The sequence below is a fragment of the Carcharhinus amblyrhynchos genome, chromosome 10 (genome assembly GCF_965287045.1).
Source record: "Carcharhinus amblyrhynchos chromosome 10, sCarAmb.v2.hapA, whole genome shotgun sequence".
In the NCBI taxonomy this organism is placed as follows: Eukaryota; Metazoa; Chordata; class Chondrichthyes; order Carcharhiniformes; family Carcharhinidae; genus Carcharhinus; species Carcharhinus amblyrhynchos.
In genome coordinates, this window is record NC_137333.1 from 92,944,936 (window position 1) to 92,960,107 (window position 15,172).

General features: G+C 46.7%; 1 protein-coding gene across 2 annotated transcripts in view; it reads left to right on the forward strand.

Annotated features, from left to right (window-relative positions):
• gabrg3 (gamma-aminobutyric acid type A receptor subunit gamma3) overlaps positions 1-15,172 on the forward strand; it is a 604,889-nt gene that overhangs the window by 523,104 nt on the left and 66,613 nt on the right. For both annotated transcript variants that reach the window (XM_080197967.1, XM_080197966.1), the window contains exon 7: positions 12,265-12,417. In XM_080197967.1, the coding sequence (XP_080054093.1) occupies positions 12,265-12,417 (153 nt within the window). The remainder of the gene's footprint in view (positions 1-12,264; positions 12,418-15,172) is intronic.

Sequence of the window (15,172 nt, forward strand, 5' to 3'; positions counted from 1 at the left end):
GGGGTATCGATGACCTCACGGAATTATCGCTAGACTATTAATCCAGAAACTCAGCTAATGTTCTGGGGATCTGGATTTGAACCCCGCCATGGCAGATGCTGGAATTTGAATTCCATTTAAAAAATCTGGAATTAAGAACCTATTAATGATTTGAAACCATTGTCAATTGTTGGAAAAACCCATCTGGTTCACCAACGTTCTTTAGGGAAAGGAATCTGTCGTCTTTACCTGGCCCGGAGCACATGTGACTCCAGAGACACACCAATGTTAAGTTTATTTATTAGTGTCACAAGTAATTTTACATTAACAGTATAATGACGTTACTGTGAAAATCCCCTAGTCGCCACACTCTGGCGCCTGTTTGGGTACACTGAGGGAGAATTTAGCATGGTCAATGCACCTAATCAGCACATCATTCAGACTGTGGGACGAAACCAGAGCACCAGGAGGAAACCCACGTAGACATAGGGAAAATGTGCAAACTGCACACAGACAGTAAACCAAACTGGGAATCGAACTGTACAGGGCACTGGTGAGGCCGCAGCTGGAGTACTGTGTGCGGTTTTGGTCGCCGCTCTTACGCAAGGATATTTTGGCCTTGGAGGGAGTGCAGAGGAGGTTTACTAGGCTGATACCGGAGTTGAGGGGGTTGAGCTATGAGGAGAGGCTGAATAAACTAGGCTTGTACTCGTTAGAGTTTAGAAGAATGAGGAGAGATCTCATTGAGACATATAAGATATGAATGGGATGGATAGGATAGAGGTAGAGAAGCTCTTCCCGCTCAGAAAGGACAGTAGGACTAGAGGGCACAGCCTCAAGATAAAGGGGGGGTGGTTTAGAACGGAGTTGAGGAGGAACTTCTTCACTCAAAGGGTGGTGAATCTCTGGAATTCTCTGCCCGTTGAAGTGGTGGAGGTTACCTCGCTAAATATATTTAAGACGCGGGTTGATAGGTTTTTGATAGGCAAGGGGATTAAGGGTTATGGGGAGAGGGCGGGAAGGTGGAACTGAGACACGACAGATCAGCCATGATCTTATTGAATCGTGGGGCAGGCTCGAAGGGCTAGATGGCCTACTCCTGCTCCTATTTCTTATGTTCTTATGAACCCAGATCCCTGGCACTGTGATGCTGCAATGTTAACCACTGTGTCACCGTGCTGCCCCAATGTGGTTGACTCCCAACTGCCCTTGGGCAATACGGGATGGGCACTAAATGCTGGCCAACCATCGATGCCCATGTCCCACGAATGAATAACAAAAAATGCATCAGATTGGATCAGTCGGGAGATGTAATTGCCAAAAGATAAGCGTACAAAGGAGTTGAAAATGACACGGTCCCCTACATCAAGTTTTTGTTGTCTTGTAATGCAGAAAGGCTGTAAATAACACACAGCTCAGGCATCAGTGGGAGACTGGGAAACTAAGCCTGACAGACATTTATGTGTAGAATGAACTGCTGGGAAAACTACTTATTATCATCCCATTGTATGTCATAACCTATTTATTATCTCAGAATGCTGAAGCTCTTGGCTCCATTTTGTGCAGCTAATTCACACTTCTCTAATTTGCGTACCAAGGATTGTGCATGGGGAGATACTGGTGGTCCAAACCAGTTTTCCTACTTTTGTCTAAGCCATATAATTTGTGTAGTGAAAGACAAAGAGGTGTATGATATTCCCAGCAGTCTACTGCATCTCTGAAGAGACTTAATATTTCAGGTTAGCGGAAGCCAAAAACACCAAGCTCAAGCTCCCTTGAACATGACTTCTCACAGCCAACACTATGCATTTGTGCCGTGCCTTAAAACATCTCAAGGCACTTCACAGAACAGATTTTGACTTCTGAGTAAAATATTAGGACAACAAAACCAGAGAGGTGGGCTTTTAAGGCATTTCTCAAATTTGAGTGAGGTTGGGAGAGAAAGTTCCAGAGTTTAGGAGCGCCAATGGGTGGAGTGAAAAAAACCAAGGACGCTCAAGAGGTTAGAATTGGAGGAGTGGACGCATATCGGAGGAATTGTTAGGGCTGGAGGAAGTTAGGAGGTGAAGGTCTGGAAGGAACTGAAAGCGAGGCCCAGAATTTTCCAGCTTTTCCCACTGGTGGGATTTTCTGGTCCTCTGAAGTCAATCTCGTGGTGGGTTCCCCGGCTCCAACCCCAGGAGAACGTGCAGAGAATTGATCCTGGGTTCCCGGAGCTGTGAGGCAGCAGTGCTAACCATGGGCACTGTCCAGGAGAGCGTTTGAATGATTGAGTCTAAGGTGACATGAGTAGAAAGAAGAAGAGCTGAGACCAGGGCTGACATGGGCGATATTATGGGAATGGGAGCAGTTGGTTTTGGTGGTGCCAAGAATATGGGACCGTGAGCCCTGCTTAGCAATCCGGTTCAACAACACTTGTCAATGACTCCAGATTCCCAAACAAAGGCCCTGCCTTTGGAAAGTAGAAAAATAAGAATTTTATCAAATTATAACTGAGCTCCTAAACTACAGAACACGTTTCTTAGCAAAACTGAAATCAATGCGTATCAGGTGACAAACTCTCCGCAGGCTGGAGTCACACCTGGAAGGTGGTTGTGGTTGTGAAGGGTCAGTCATCTCAGGTCCTGCACATGTCTGCAAGAGTCCTTAGGTTTAGATAGGGTGGATAGTGATAGCCTTTTTCCTCTGATGGAGAAATCTAGCACGAGGGGGCATGGCTTTAAATTAAGGGGGGGTAGTTATAGGACGGATGTCAGGGGTAGGTTCTTTACCCAGAGGGTGGTGAGGGATTGGAATGCCCTGCCTGCTGCAGTTGTAAATGCGCCTAGTTTGGGGGCGTTTAAGAGATCCGTGGATAGGTTTATGGACGAAAAGGGATTGGTTTAGGTTAGTGGGTCATTGTTTTGTAGCTGGTCGGCGCAACATCGTGGGCCGAAGGGCCTGTTCTGCGCTGTAATGTTCTATGTTCTATGTTCTATGTCCCTCAGGATAGTGTGCCAGGCCCAACCATCTCCAGCTGCTTCATCAATAACCCTCCCTCTGTCATAAGGTTCACTGATAATTGCACAATATTCAGCACTATTTGCACCTCCTCAGATACTGAGGAGTCCATGTTCAAGTGTAACAAAACCTGGATAACATCCAGCCTTGAGCTGACAAGTAGCAAGTAACGTTCGCACCACACAAATGCCAGGCGATGACCATCATCAATAAGAGACACTCTAACCATTGCCACTTGACGTTCAATGGTGTTACCATCACTGAATCCCTCCCCCCCAGTGTCAACATCCTTGGTGTTACCATTGACCAAAACTCAACTGGAGTCTCCACATAAACACAGTGGCTACAAGAGCAGGTCAGCAGCTAGGGAAGATTGCAGTAAGTAACTCACCTCCTGACTCCCCAAAGCCTGTCCACCATCCACAAGGCACAAGTCAGGAATGTGATGGAATACCTTCCACTTGCCTGGATGGGTGCAGCTCCAACAACACTTAAGAAGCTTGACACCATCCAGGAGAAAGAAGCCTGCTTGATTCGCACCACATCCACAAAATTCCACTCCCTCCACCACTGACACTCAGTAGCAGTACTATCTACAAGATGCACTGCAGCAATTCACCAAAGATCCTTAGGCAGCACCTTCCAAACCCACGACCACTTCCATCTAGAAGGACAAGGGCAGCAGATACATGGGAACACCACCAACTGCAAATTCCCCTCCAAGCCACTCATCATCCTGACTTGGGAATATAATCGCTGTTCCTTCACAGTCGCTGGGTCAAAATCCTGGAATTCCCTCCCTAACGGCATTGTGGGTCACCCCATAGCACATGGACTGCAGCGATTCAAGAAGGCAGCTCACCAGCATCTTCTGAAGGACAACTAGGGATGGGCAATAAATGCTGGCCAGCCAGCTACGCCCATGTCCCACAAATGAATTTTTAAAATTTTTAAAAATGAAAGCAACAGATTGTTGTCAATAGATGGTCCATCAGTTGAATGCTGGTGTTATTTTCTCCACAAGAACCTTCGATTCTGATTCCAATCTCTCATTCAATCCCTAAACCATGTATTTTTCCTTTAATATCTATGACCTCTGGGTTAATAGCTAGAAACAAAAAGGAAAATGATCTCCTATGAATCAATGATGAAGCTAATTTCTGACAGGAAATGGAGTGTGAAGCTAGTGAGTGTCAAGGTTCTTTTTAATGAGGTTACAGGGAAGTGTTATCAGCAACAATGAAGTTTCCTGATGAGAATAGGGGCCCAATTTTAATTTTGATTGAGAATCAGGAGACAAGGTGCAGGGATCAATGAGTATTATACTGCCACTCTCATGAGGTTGGTAGGTGCTGTCGAAGGTACATAGGTGAGCTGCTGCATCTTGCATATGTTTTTGATTTGATGTATTACTGTCACATTTATTGGGATACAGTGAAAAGTATTGTTTCTTGCATGCTATACAGAAAAAGCATACCGTTCATAGAGTCCATAGGGGAGAAGGAAAGGAGAGGGTGTAGAATGTAATGTTACAGTCATAGCTAGGATGTAGAGAAAGATCAGCTGAATATAAGGTTGGTCCATTCTGATGGCAGCAGAGAATAAACTGTTCTTGAGTCTATTGGTACATGACCTTAAATTTTTATATCCTTTTCCCAATGGAAGAAGGTGGAAGAGAGTGTGTCTGGGGTGTGTGGGGTCCTTAAGTATGGTGGCTGCTTTTCTGAGGTATCGGGAAGTGTTGACAGAGTGAATGGATGAGAGGTTGGTTTGTGTGATGGTCTGGGCTCCGCTCACGACTCTTTGTAGTTTCTTGCCATCTTGGGCAGAGCAGGAGCCATACCAAGCTGTGATACAGCCAGAAAGAACACTTTCTATGGTACATCTGTAAAAGTTGATGAAAGTTGTAGCTGGCATGCCAAATTTCCTTAGCGTCCTGAGAAAGTAGAGGCGTTGATGGGGCTTTCTTAACTATTGTGTTGGAATGGAGGGACCAGGACAATCTGGACACCTAAAAACTTGAAGCTCTCGACCATTTCCACTTCATCCCCATTGAGGTAGACAGGGGCTGAAGTTGATGGCTATCCCCTTCATTTTACTGACATTGAGGGAGAGATTAGTGTCGTCACACCGGTTCACCAGATTCTCTATCTCTTTCCTGTACTCCGTCTCATCATTGTTTGAGATCCGCCCCACTGCGGTGGTGTCATCAGAAAACTTGAAAATCAAATTAGAGGGGAATTTGGCCACACAGTCAAAGATGTAGAAAGAGTATAATAAGGGGCTCAGACACAGCCTGTGGGGCACCGGTGTTGAGGATAATTGTGGAGGAGGTGTTTTTGCCTATGCTTACTAATTAGTGGTCTGTGGGGGAGGAAGTCTTGAACCTGGTACAAATGAACATGCAATCTCCACAGAGACAGATACCCAAAGCTGGAATTGAACCCTGGTCCCTGGCACTGTGAAGCAGCAGCGCTAACCATTGTGTCACCCTGAGCCTGATTTGGATTATTGGTCCAGTGACCACCACCCCCTCAAAATATGGACAGCGATTTGACCTGTAACAAGTCTGCCAAACAGCAATGTAACGAATGATTGTCTCATCCATCTTTCTGATATAGATTGAGATGTTGGTCAGGAAAACAGGAACATGCTTTATTGTCCTTGAAATCATGTCATTGCTTCTTTAATATCTATCAGATTAGGTCGACAAGACCTTTGGCATCTCATTCAAGCAGAGGCACTTCTGATAATATATTACTGTCACAATATTGCACTGGAGTGTCAGTTGTCACGTATTTGAAATTTTCGCTCCGTTAGAAAAGCTCATCTAGTCAAAAATAATGTGCATTTAATATGCACAGGCATCGAGGATAATTGTACACCTAACTAAGGTGTGACTGCTGCGTGACCTGTTCCATTAATGCATTGTTATTTGAAAGATACTGAGTTAATCTTTAAATCTTCACATTTTCCGAATGACATTTCTCTGGCCTCCCAAAATCCAATTTCTGTATTTTGTTTCCTTTTCCTTTCTGCTTGAGGGTGAAATGCGTTTGCATAGCGCCAGTTCATGTACCCATTCCCAGGAGTAGGCTGCCCCAGGGGTTATTACTGGTGGGCCCCACACACACACGGTGGGTTTGCTTTTCAGGCCTTGCTCATCCGCCAAGCCGGCAAATCCTGTCCGAGGTCTATGGACCGTTCCGTGGTCTGCCCTTCGCCTGGTCCGATTCCCGTGGCAGGCAGGATGATAAAGTTTGCCCTGGTTTATTACTGATATTGACAAATGCTATGCGGGCTGAAGCAGTCCATGACACACTTGCCTTTATCAATCGGTGTATAGATTACAAAGACAGAGAGGTCATGATGGAGTTGTATAGAACTTTGGTGAGGCCACAGCTGGTGCAGTTCTGGTCGCCACTTTACAGGAAGAATGTGAACACACTGGAGGAGGTTCACCAGGATGCTGCCTGGGATGGAATATTTAAGTTATGGAAAGAGATTGGATAGGCTTGGGTTGTTTTCATTGGAGCAGAGAAGACTGAGGGGCGACCTGATTGAGGTGCTCAAGATTATGAGGGGCATGGAGAGGGTGGAGCGGATAGCTGTCCCCCTTATTTGAAGGGTCAGTTACGGAGATACACAAGTTAAAAGTGAGGGGTGGCAGGTTTAGGGGGGATTTGAGGAAAAACTTCTTTACCCAGAGGGTGGAATGTGCTGCCTGGGAGGGTGGTAGAGGTAGGTCACCTCACATCCTTTAAAAAATATCTGGATGAGTACTTGGCACGCCAGAACATTCAAGGCTATGGGCTAACTGCTGGCAAATGGGATTAAGTGGGCAGGTCAGGACATTTCATGCATCGGTGCAGACTGGATGGGCCGAAGGGCCTCTTCTGCACTGTAGTATTCTGTGATTCTGTGCTGCATGCCCCTGTGTGAATTAACGTAAACCTGCGCAGTGCCTCAAGATGAGTTGCCATGTTGTTGGGTTTCTTCCCCTCTTTGTTTCCCTGTTTACACTTTCAAACCCTAAGTACGTTCGCATCACCATGAAGGTTCTGCTGCAAGCCATAGAATCATAGAACCCGACAGTGCAGAAGGAGGCCATTCAGCCCATCGAGTCTGCACTGACAAGGCCCAATCACCACAACCCATGTATTTACCCTGGCTAGTCCCCCTGACACTAAGAGGCAATTTAGCAGGGTCAATCCACTTAACCCACACATCTCTGGACTGTGGAAGGAAACCGGAGCACCCGAAGGAAACCCACGCAGACATGGGGAGAATGTGCAAACTTCGCACAGACAGTGACCCAAGCTAGGAATCGAACCTGGGTCCCCGGTGCTGTGAGACAGCAGTGCTAACCAAAGTCATACGTTAGTTTGATTGGCCATGTGAGTATCATAACTGAAATAGAAAGATATTCAAGTACATCAAGAACTTTGAAATACATATCCAATGTCAGAATGATATAAAGAATAATTACTACTGCGTGTTGGAAAAAATGGGGAGGGTGTAGTCTTCATAGATAAGGGCAGGTTAATCTTTGTGCATGTGTGCGGGGAATTAAAGCTCCTGCAATTGGCATTCATTGAATCGTAGAATCCCTGGAATGAAGAAAGAGGTTGTTGGGTCTAGTGAGCCTGCACCGACAACAATCCCATGCCAGGGTACAGTGATATGGCCTACGTGAGATTGTGGTCAGTGCAGGCTTGATGGGCCGAATGGCCTCCTTCTACAGTGTAAGGTTTCTATGATTTTATGCCCTATCCCTGTAACCCCATATATTTACCCTACTAATCTCCCTGACACTAAGGGGCAAATTACCATGGCCAATCAACCCAACCAGCACATCTTTGGAGCATCCGGAGGATACTCATGCAGATATAGGGAGCACACGTAAACTCCACACAGTCATCCAAGGCCAGAATCAAACCTGGGTCCCTGCTGCTGTGAGGCAGCCGTGCCAACCACACTGTGCCACCGTGCCAAGAGTTGAGATCCTTCCAGCGTCTCACCTTCCTCCTGCTTTCTGCAATGTGGGATTGAAGGTGAGCTGGGAATCCCCTTCGGTCCATCGGGTAAATAATTAAGGTCATTAAGAAGCCAATTAAAAGCTCTATTAACCCTCAGTTCTGGATTTCCCAACTAGCCAGTTTCCCAACCTTGTCAGGGTCACTGAGACAAGTGCACGTGGATGGAGCTTCTTGAAGTAAAACTGAAGAGCTGCAGTCATGGCCAGTTGAGAGGCTGGTGCACAGAGCACCTCTTCCTCCACAGAGTGCTCTCACTGCTTAAGGTTGCCAATTTGTATTGGGAAGGCACTTTGCCTGCTTTCTACTTCACTCAACTTCAGCTGCACTCCCCTGTTGCTAGACTTTAGCTCCTATTGCACCTGCACTCTGCATCTCCTTTGAGGGAGGGAAATCAAAGGAGTACCAGGAACACTACCAACTGCCTTTCACCAGCCCCATCGTTGCAACTGGAAGGAGGGGAGACACTCAGCACAGGGTCTATGGGCAGATGATTGGATTTCTCAGGGTCTGAGTTCCAGTGCTCCCAGAGTGCCAGGGCTCTCCCAGCTAACATTTGCAAGCTCCTGGGACAAAGATCTACCTTCCCTCTGGAGCAGATGGGAACACATTGCAAGTGGTTGATATGGAGGAGGGTGCGGGAAGGACCCTGTTGACCCATCCCAAATTCCAGCCTCAGCCTTCACCATCCCCATAGCCCACGGTCCCCACATCTCTCCCCCTGACACCCCACATTTCCCTGGGATCTCTTTCTCCCATCAGGTTGTGAGGAGGGTCTCTTCCACTGCAATGAGAGCTGCTAGGAGAGAGGCCTGATTCTGAGAGGAGGGAAGGACATGCTAGGCAGAATTTTCCTATCCCGCACATCATGGGAATGGTAGGAGGCACAGCAGAAAATTCAGCAGACCATGAGAAGGCCCAGTGACCTCGAGTGGGAATTTCCAGCCTCGGGGCAAGCGCGGCTGGAAAATCTCACCCTGTTTTGTGGCAGTTGACTGTGAGGCATGGGTGTGTGAGGACAATAGGATGAGAGTCAGTTTAGATGAGGAAGTGAGGGAACTGCAGGGAGAGAGGAATGAATGGTGCTGCAGCTTGTGTTGACCTCAGGATCGCTCTGCCGGGGAGAGTGATAGGAAGGTCGGAGTGTGGGTCATGGAACCCCAAAGCCATGCCCCTTTCATGCCCTCCTGGCTCTTCTCAGCAAGCTGGTCTCCAGGGCACCTCTGCTCTTTGCTACCTCAGCCACTCCTACCCATGTTTGATTGGAGAAGTTATACCCTTCCTCCCATCCCTGGGCAAAGTCACATCACTGTAAGATCCCACTATGGGACCTCCAGGTTAGAGTGAGAGAGCCAGGGAGCAGCCTTCTCAGGTTTCATCTCCATTCCTGTCGTCAGTACAACCTCCAATTCCAACGTGTATTCGAGCCATTGTAGCCCAGGCTGTGGTCCTTTGAATTGAAAATCCTTCACTTAATCTTATTGAAACATATAAGATGATTAGAGGTTTAGATAGGGTGGATAGTGATAGCCTTTTTCCTCGGATGGAGAAAGCTAGCACGAGGGGGCATGGCTTTAAATTAAGGGGGGGTAGCTACAGGACGGATGTCAGGGGTAGGTTCTTTACCCAGCGGGTGGTGAGGGATTGGAATGCCCTGCCTGCTGCAGTTGTAAATGCGTCTAGTTTGGGGGCGTTTAAGAGATCTCTGGATAGGTTTATGGACGAAAAGGGATTGGTATAGGCTAGTGGGTCATTGTTTTTGTAACTGGTCGGCGCAACATCGTGGGCCGAAGGGCCTGTTCTGCGCTGTAATGTTCTATGTTCTATGTTCACTTGGCAAATTCACTGTGTTATCACACCCAACTCCCTGATTTGTTGGGAAACCCGGAGACTATTATTTTGTTAGTGTCACAAGCAGGCTTATATTAACACTCCAATGAAGGTTCTGTGAAAATCCCCTAGTTGCCACTCTCCGGCACCTGTTCAGGTACATTGAGGGAGAATGTAGCATGGCTAAGCTACCTAACTAGTACGTCGTTCACTCAGAGGATAGTAAGATCGTGGAATGCCCTGCATGCAGCAGTTGTGGACTCGCCAACTTTAAGGGCGTTCAAATGGTCAGCGGATAGGCGTATGGATAACATTGGAATAGTTTAGGTTAGAGGGTCATTAGATTGGTTCCACTGGTCGGCGCAACATCGAGGGCCAAAGGGCCTGTAATGTTCTATGTTCAGACTGTGGGGGGAAACTGGAGCACCCAGAGGAAACCCATGCAGAATGTGCGGACTCCACACGGATAGTGACCCAAGCCGGCAGTTGAACCCGGGTCCTGTGTTGTGATGCAGCAGTGCTAACCACTGTGCCACCGTGCCACCCTGGATATGCTATTGCCATGGCTCAATAAAGGAGCCATGACAAAGCCCGTCACAGTGAGTGTATTGAACTCCCGACCTGCAAATTGTCTTGCTGTTCCTGCAGGGACTAAGTGAGACCCGATATTTCTGAGAACCCATTGATTTTTATAATTGCGCTGAAACAGGCCATTTATCATAATTGGTCCAATAAGCATCACACAAGCCTTCTCCCCGCTGCTTCATCCAATCTGTATAATATCATATCCTCATGTGTTTATCTTCAGTGCATCCAAGCTATTACCTCAACAACTCATTGTGGCAATGAGTTCTATCTCTGTGCAGCACAGTGATTAGCACTGCTGCCTCACAGCGCCCAGGTTCAATTCTGGCCTCAGGTCGCTGTATGGGATTTGTACATTCTCCCCGTGTCTGCATGGGTTTCCTCCGGGTGCTCCGGTTTCCACACTCCAAAGATGTGTGGGTTAGGTCGATTGGCCATGCTAAATTGACCCGTGGTGTCAGGGGGATGAGCAGGGTAAATGTGTGGGGTTACAGGAATAGGGCCTAGGTGGGATTGTGGTCGGTGCAGACTCGATGGGCAATTGGCCTCCTTTTGTACTCCAGGGATTCTATGATTCTCACCGCCCACTGGGTAAAGAAGTTTCTCCTTAAGTCATGGATTAAAATCTCTTATATTTATGGTCCCTGCTTTTGGCGTCCTAACAAGTTTCACATCTCCCTGCTGTCAAACCGTCTCATCATTTTAAAGATCTCTATTTGGGTCACCTTCTGTTTTGTACTGGAAAGATCTCAAGCTTGGTCAATCACCCCTGATAGGAACAGCCTCTGAGTATGTTTGTTTTGGCTATACTTTGGCAGCAGAACTCCACTACCTCGACAGCCCATCCATTTAGCCGTAAAATAACAGTGATAGGCGTTTCCAGGCACCATTACTCATTACAGCAAAAGGAAGCAGATACGTCTCTTGCAAAGTTGTAGGAACCTTTTTAATGTTGTGTCTGAGTTGCACATAGTTACGCAGCAGACAATGGGTCACATATTAACAGTGGGCAGGAGTCCCAATTTTTCTTCCATTCAGACACGGGGGCTGGGATTTTACTGCCCCACCCGCCACGGGAATCGGAGCGGGTGAGGGGCAGAACAATGAAAAGGTTTGTTGACTTTGATGGGATTTTACAGATTTGGGACAGCAAAACCATGAAATCCTGCCTGGATTGAAGGTATCGCTGGCTGGACCTGCATTTTATTGCCCATCCTTAACTGGCCTTGAACTGAGTGGCTTGTTAAGCCACGTAAGAGTGAACTACATTGCTGTGGATCTGGAGTCACATATAGGCCAGGTAAGGACGGCAGATTTCCTTCCCTAAAAGGCATAAGTGAGTTTTTACTCTAATGTCCTTTAGAAAAGGAAATCTGCCATCCGAACCTGGTCTGGCCTACATGTGACTCCAGAGCCACAGCAATGTGGTTGACTCTCAACTGCCCTCTAAGGGCAACTAGGGATGGGCAATAAATGCTGGCCACCCAGCGATGCCCATGCCCACAAATGAATAAAAAAAAATCAACCATGGCTTTATGATCCATCATTAGATGTTTTCTTGATTCCAGATTTTATTGAATTCAAACTTCACCCTTCATCATCTGCTGTGATGGGATTTGAACCAGGGTCCCCAGAGCATTGGGTCTCTGGGTTACTAGTCCAATGACAATACCACTATGCCAAGTCCACCATGTCTGCCAGAGAGGAAGATCAGAGTGCTGGAGCCCTGTCTGGAACCGGTGCTGATTTTGAGGCTGGTTACTTTGCTGGGATCATTGATGTTAGGCTCTTGGCAACTGAAAATGGCACTAACCTTCTTTCTCTTCTCAAACAGGGGAATACGTTGTCATGACGCTATACTTCGATTTAAGCAGAAGAATGGGATATTTCACGATTCAGACCTACATTCCGTGCATACTGACTGTCGTCCTGTCGTGGGTGTCGTTCTGGATTAAGAAAGACGCAACTCCAGCCAGGACGGCACTGGGTAGGTTTTGTGTCAGTTTTGTTCCCAGATACTTTGTTAAACCTTTTTTCGTTAATTGGCAAAGAAACCAGAGACAACGTGAGGGAAACATAAGGTACCCACTGTGTTGCTGTGATCAGGAATGCAGTGGAGAGTTCTAGAATCAGAGGATAGAGATTTATGATATGTGGCAGTAGGTTTAGAGAGAAAATGAGGAAGACATTTTTTGTGCAGAGGGTAATGGGTGCCTAAAATTCACTGCCTGAGTTGCTGGTACCTGATTGTGAAAGCTATGGACTGGGTACAGGCGAATGGGATTAGAAAGATGTCCTCCAGCTGGCACAGGAAACATGGGCTGAATGACTCCCTTCTGTGCTGTAACATTTCTATGATGTCAATTATGAAGGTAGATTGGAGAATTTGGCACTGTTCTCGGAGTGGAGAAGGCTAAGAGAAGACTTGATAGAGATGCTCAAAATCATGAGGGGCTTGGATAGAATAGAGAGGGAGAAACTATACCTGCTCATTAAAGGATCAGGAATGAGAGGGCACAGATTTGAAGTGATTTGCTAAAGAAGCAAAGGTGATGTGAAAATAAGCTTTTCTACACGAGTGGTTCGGGTCTGGAATTCACTGTCTGGAATGCAGTGTCTGGAAAGATGATGGAAGCAGGTTCAATCGAGGCATTCAGGGGGCATTAGATAATTATCTGAATAGAAACAATGTACAGGGAAAAGACAGGGAATGGCACTAAGTCATAATGCTCATCTGGAGAGCCAGTGCAGATATGATGGACTGAATGGCCTCCTTCTGCAGGATAGCAATTCTGAGACTCTGTCATTCTGTTATGTTTCTGACATGCAGGTAGAGTTGAGATCACAATGACGATATTATCAAATGGCTGTGCTGGTTTGTTGGGCCAAGTGGTCTACTGCTGCTTCAAGCATACATGTCCGTATGTCTGGAAAAGTTGCTATTCAATTAAAGAAAGCTGACTAATCGATATAATGGGCTGGTTTTTCCACTCCTCCCCTGGCCTCCCTGTTGTGTGTTTCGTGGGGAGTGAGGTAGCCTTCCATTGGCAGAAAGCAGGGACTTCTGGTCTTGCCAATGGTGTGCCCCCCCATGGTGGGTCGGAGGTACTGCTGGTGGGACTGGAAGATCCTGACAGCAGGAATGGCTGGAAAATCCTGCCTGAGATATTAAGCATGAATCCTGTTCTCTCAAACCGAGGAGAGTCTCTTACCCTCTTTTCAAGAAAGGTTTGTCCTCTCTTTGACCTTTAGTCTCCAAAATCTCAACCCCCATCATAGACTGTCTTGTTCCCCTTTATTTTAAACTCATCCATTTTGCTCACATTCTGCTTCAAATCCCGCATTCAACACGTAGTTCCTCACGCTAGCATTGAAACAGAGGAACAGAATAGGAGCAGCAGCAGGCTATTCAACCCTTCAAGCCTGCTCCGCCATTCTGTATGTTCAAGGTTGATCCAGAGCCTAATTCCACCTTCCCCCATATCAAAAAACAAAGAATAGTACAGCACAAGAACAGGCCCTTCGGCCCTCCAAGCCTGTGCTGATCATGATGTCTGCCTACATTAAAACCATATGCACTTACAGAGTCTGTATCCTTCTATTCCCATCCTATTCATGTATTTGTCTAGATGCCCCTTAAATGTTGCTATCGTACCTGCTCCCATCACCTCCCTGGGCAGCGCCATTCCAGATACTCACTACCCTCTGTTAAAAAACTTGCCTCGCACATCTCCTCTAAACTTTTCCCCACACACCTTAAACCTATGTCCCCTAGTACTTGACTTTTCCACCCTGGGAAAGAGAATCTGACTATTCACTCCGTCCATGCCCCTCATGATCTTGTAAACCTCGAGCAGGTCACCCCTCAACCTCCATCATTCCAGTGAAAACAAGCAAAGTTTATCCAACCCCTCCTCGTAGCCTTTGATCCCTTTAATCTCAAGGGCTATATTTAACTCCTTGGAAACATACAATGTTGTGGCCTCCACTGCTTCCTGTGGTAGCAAATTTCACCGGCCCACCACCATGCAACCAGCGTGTTTTCAAAATTCTGCACACCTACGCTAAGTTGCCCTTTTCCAGTGCTGACACTTTCTGCTATAGTTTAGGCTCCACCCTACCCATTATTTTCCATTTGCTTCCATCTACAAAATGCAGTCGAGCCGGAGAACTGAAAATAATGAAAGGTTAGGGCTGCTAACTTTAGCTGCGTGTCTTTCTGGAGCTTTCATCCTCACGGACCTCTGGCCCTGAGCTGCAAGGGTAGGCAGGCAAATTACAAGATGCTCTTTCTGCCTACTTCAAGCAATTAGCCAAGGAGGGAGCTTGACAGGGGTTCAGGTCGCCTATCCACAGTTTTGATCATGGTGAATGCTCAGGGAAACGTTAAACTATTTTGTTAAAAAGAGAAATCCTGTTCTTGTAGTAAGCCATTATTTTAAGCGTGCGGCAATTTGGGGATTCCCCAGCGCTGTGGTCATATTGCCATCAATCTGTACTCGGACACCATTTCCCAGAGAGTTCGCAGGGCTATGAGGCTTGAGTTAATAAATTGGCTGCAGGCTGCAACGTTGCACTTGACTCAAGACCCAGCCACTGCAGCTATCAAGCATTGAAAGTGTCCAAACCACACTTAAAAAAATAATTTCCAAAAAATTATAGATCTGACCATTAGCCTGCCCAGACATTACCCTCTGCTGTGTATTGGAAAATCATGTTCCGACTTTTTGACAGGTTAGAGG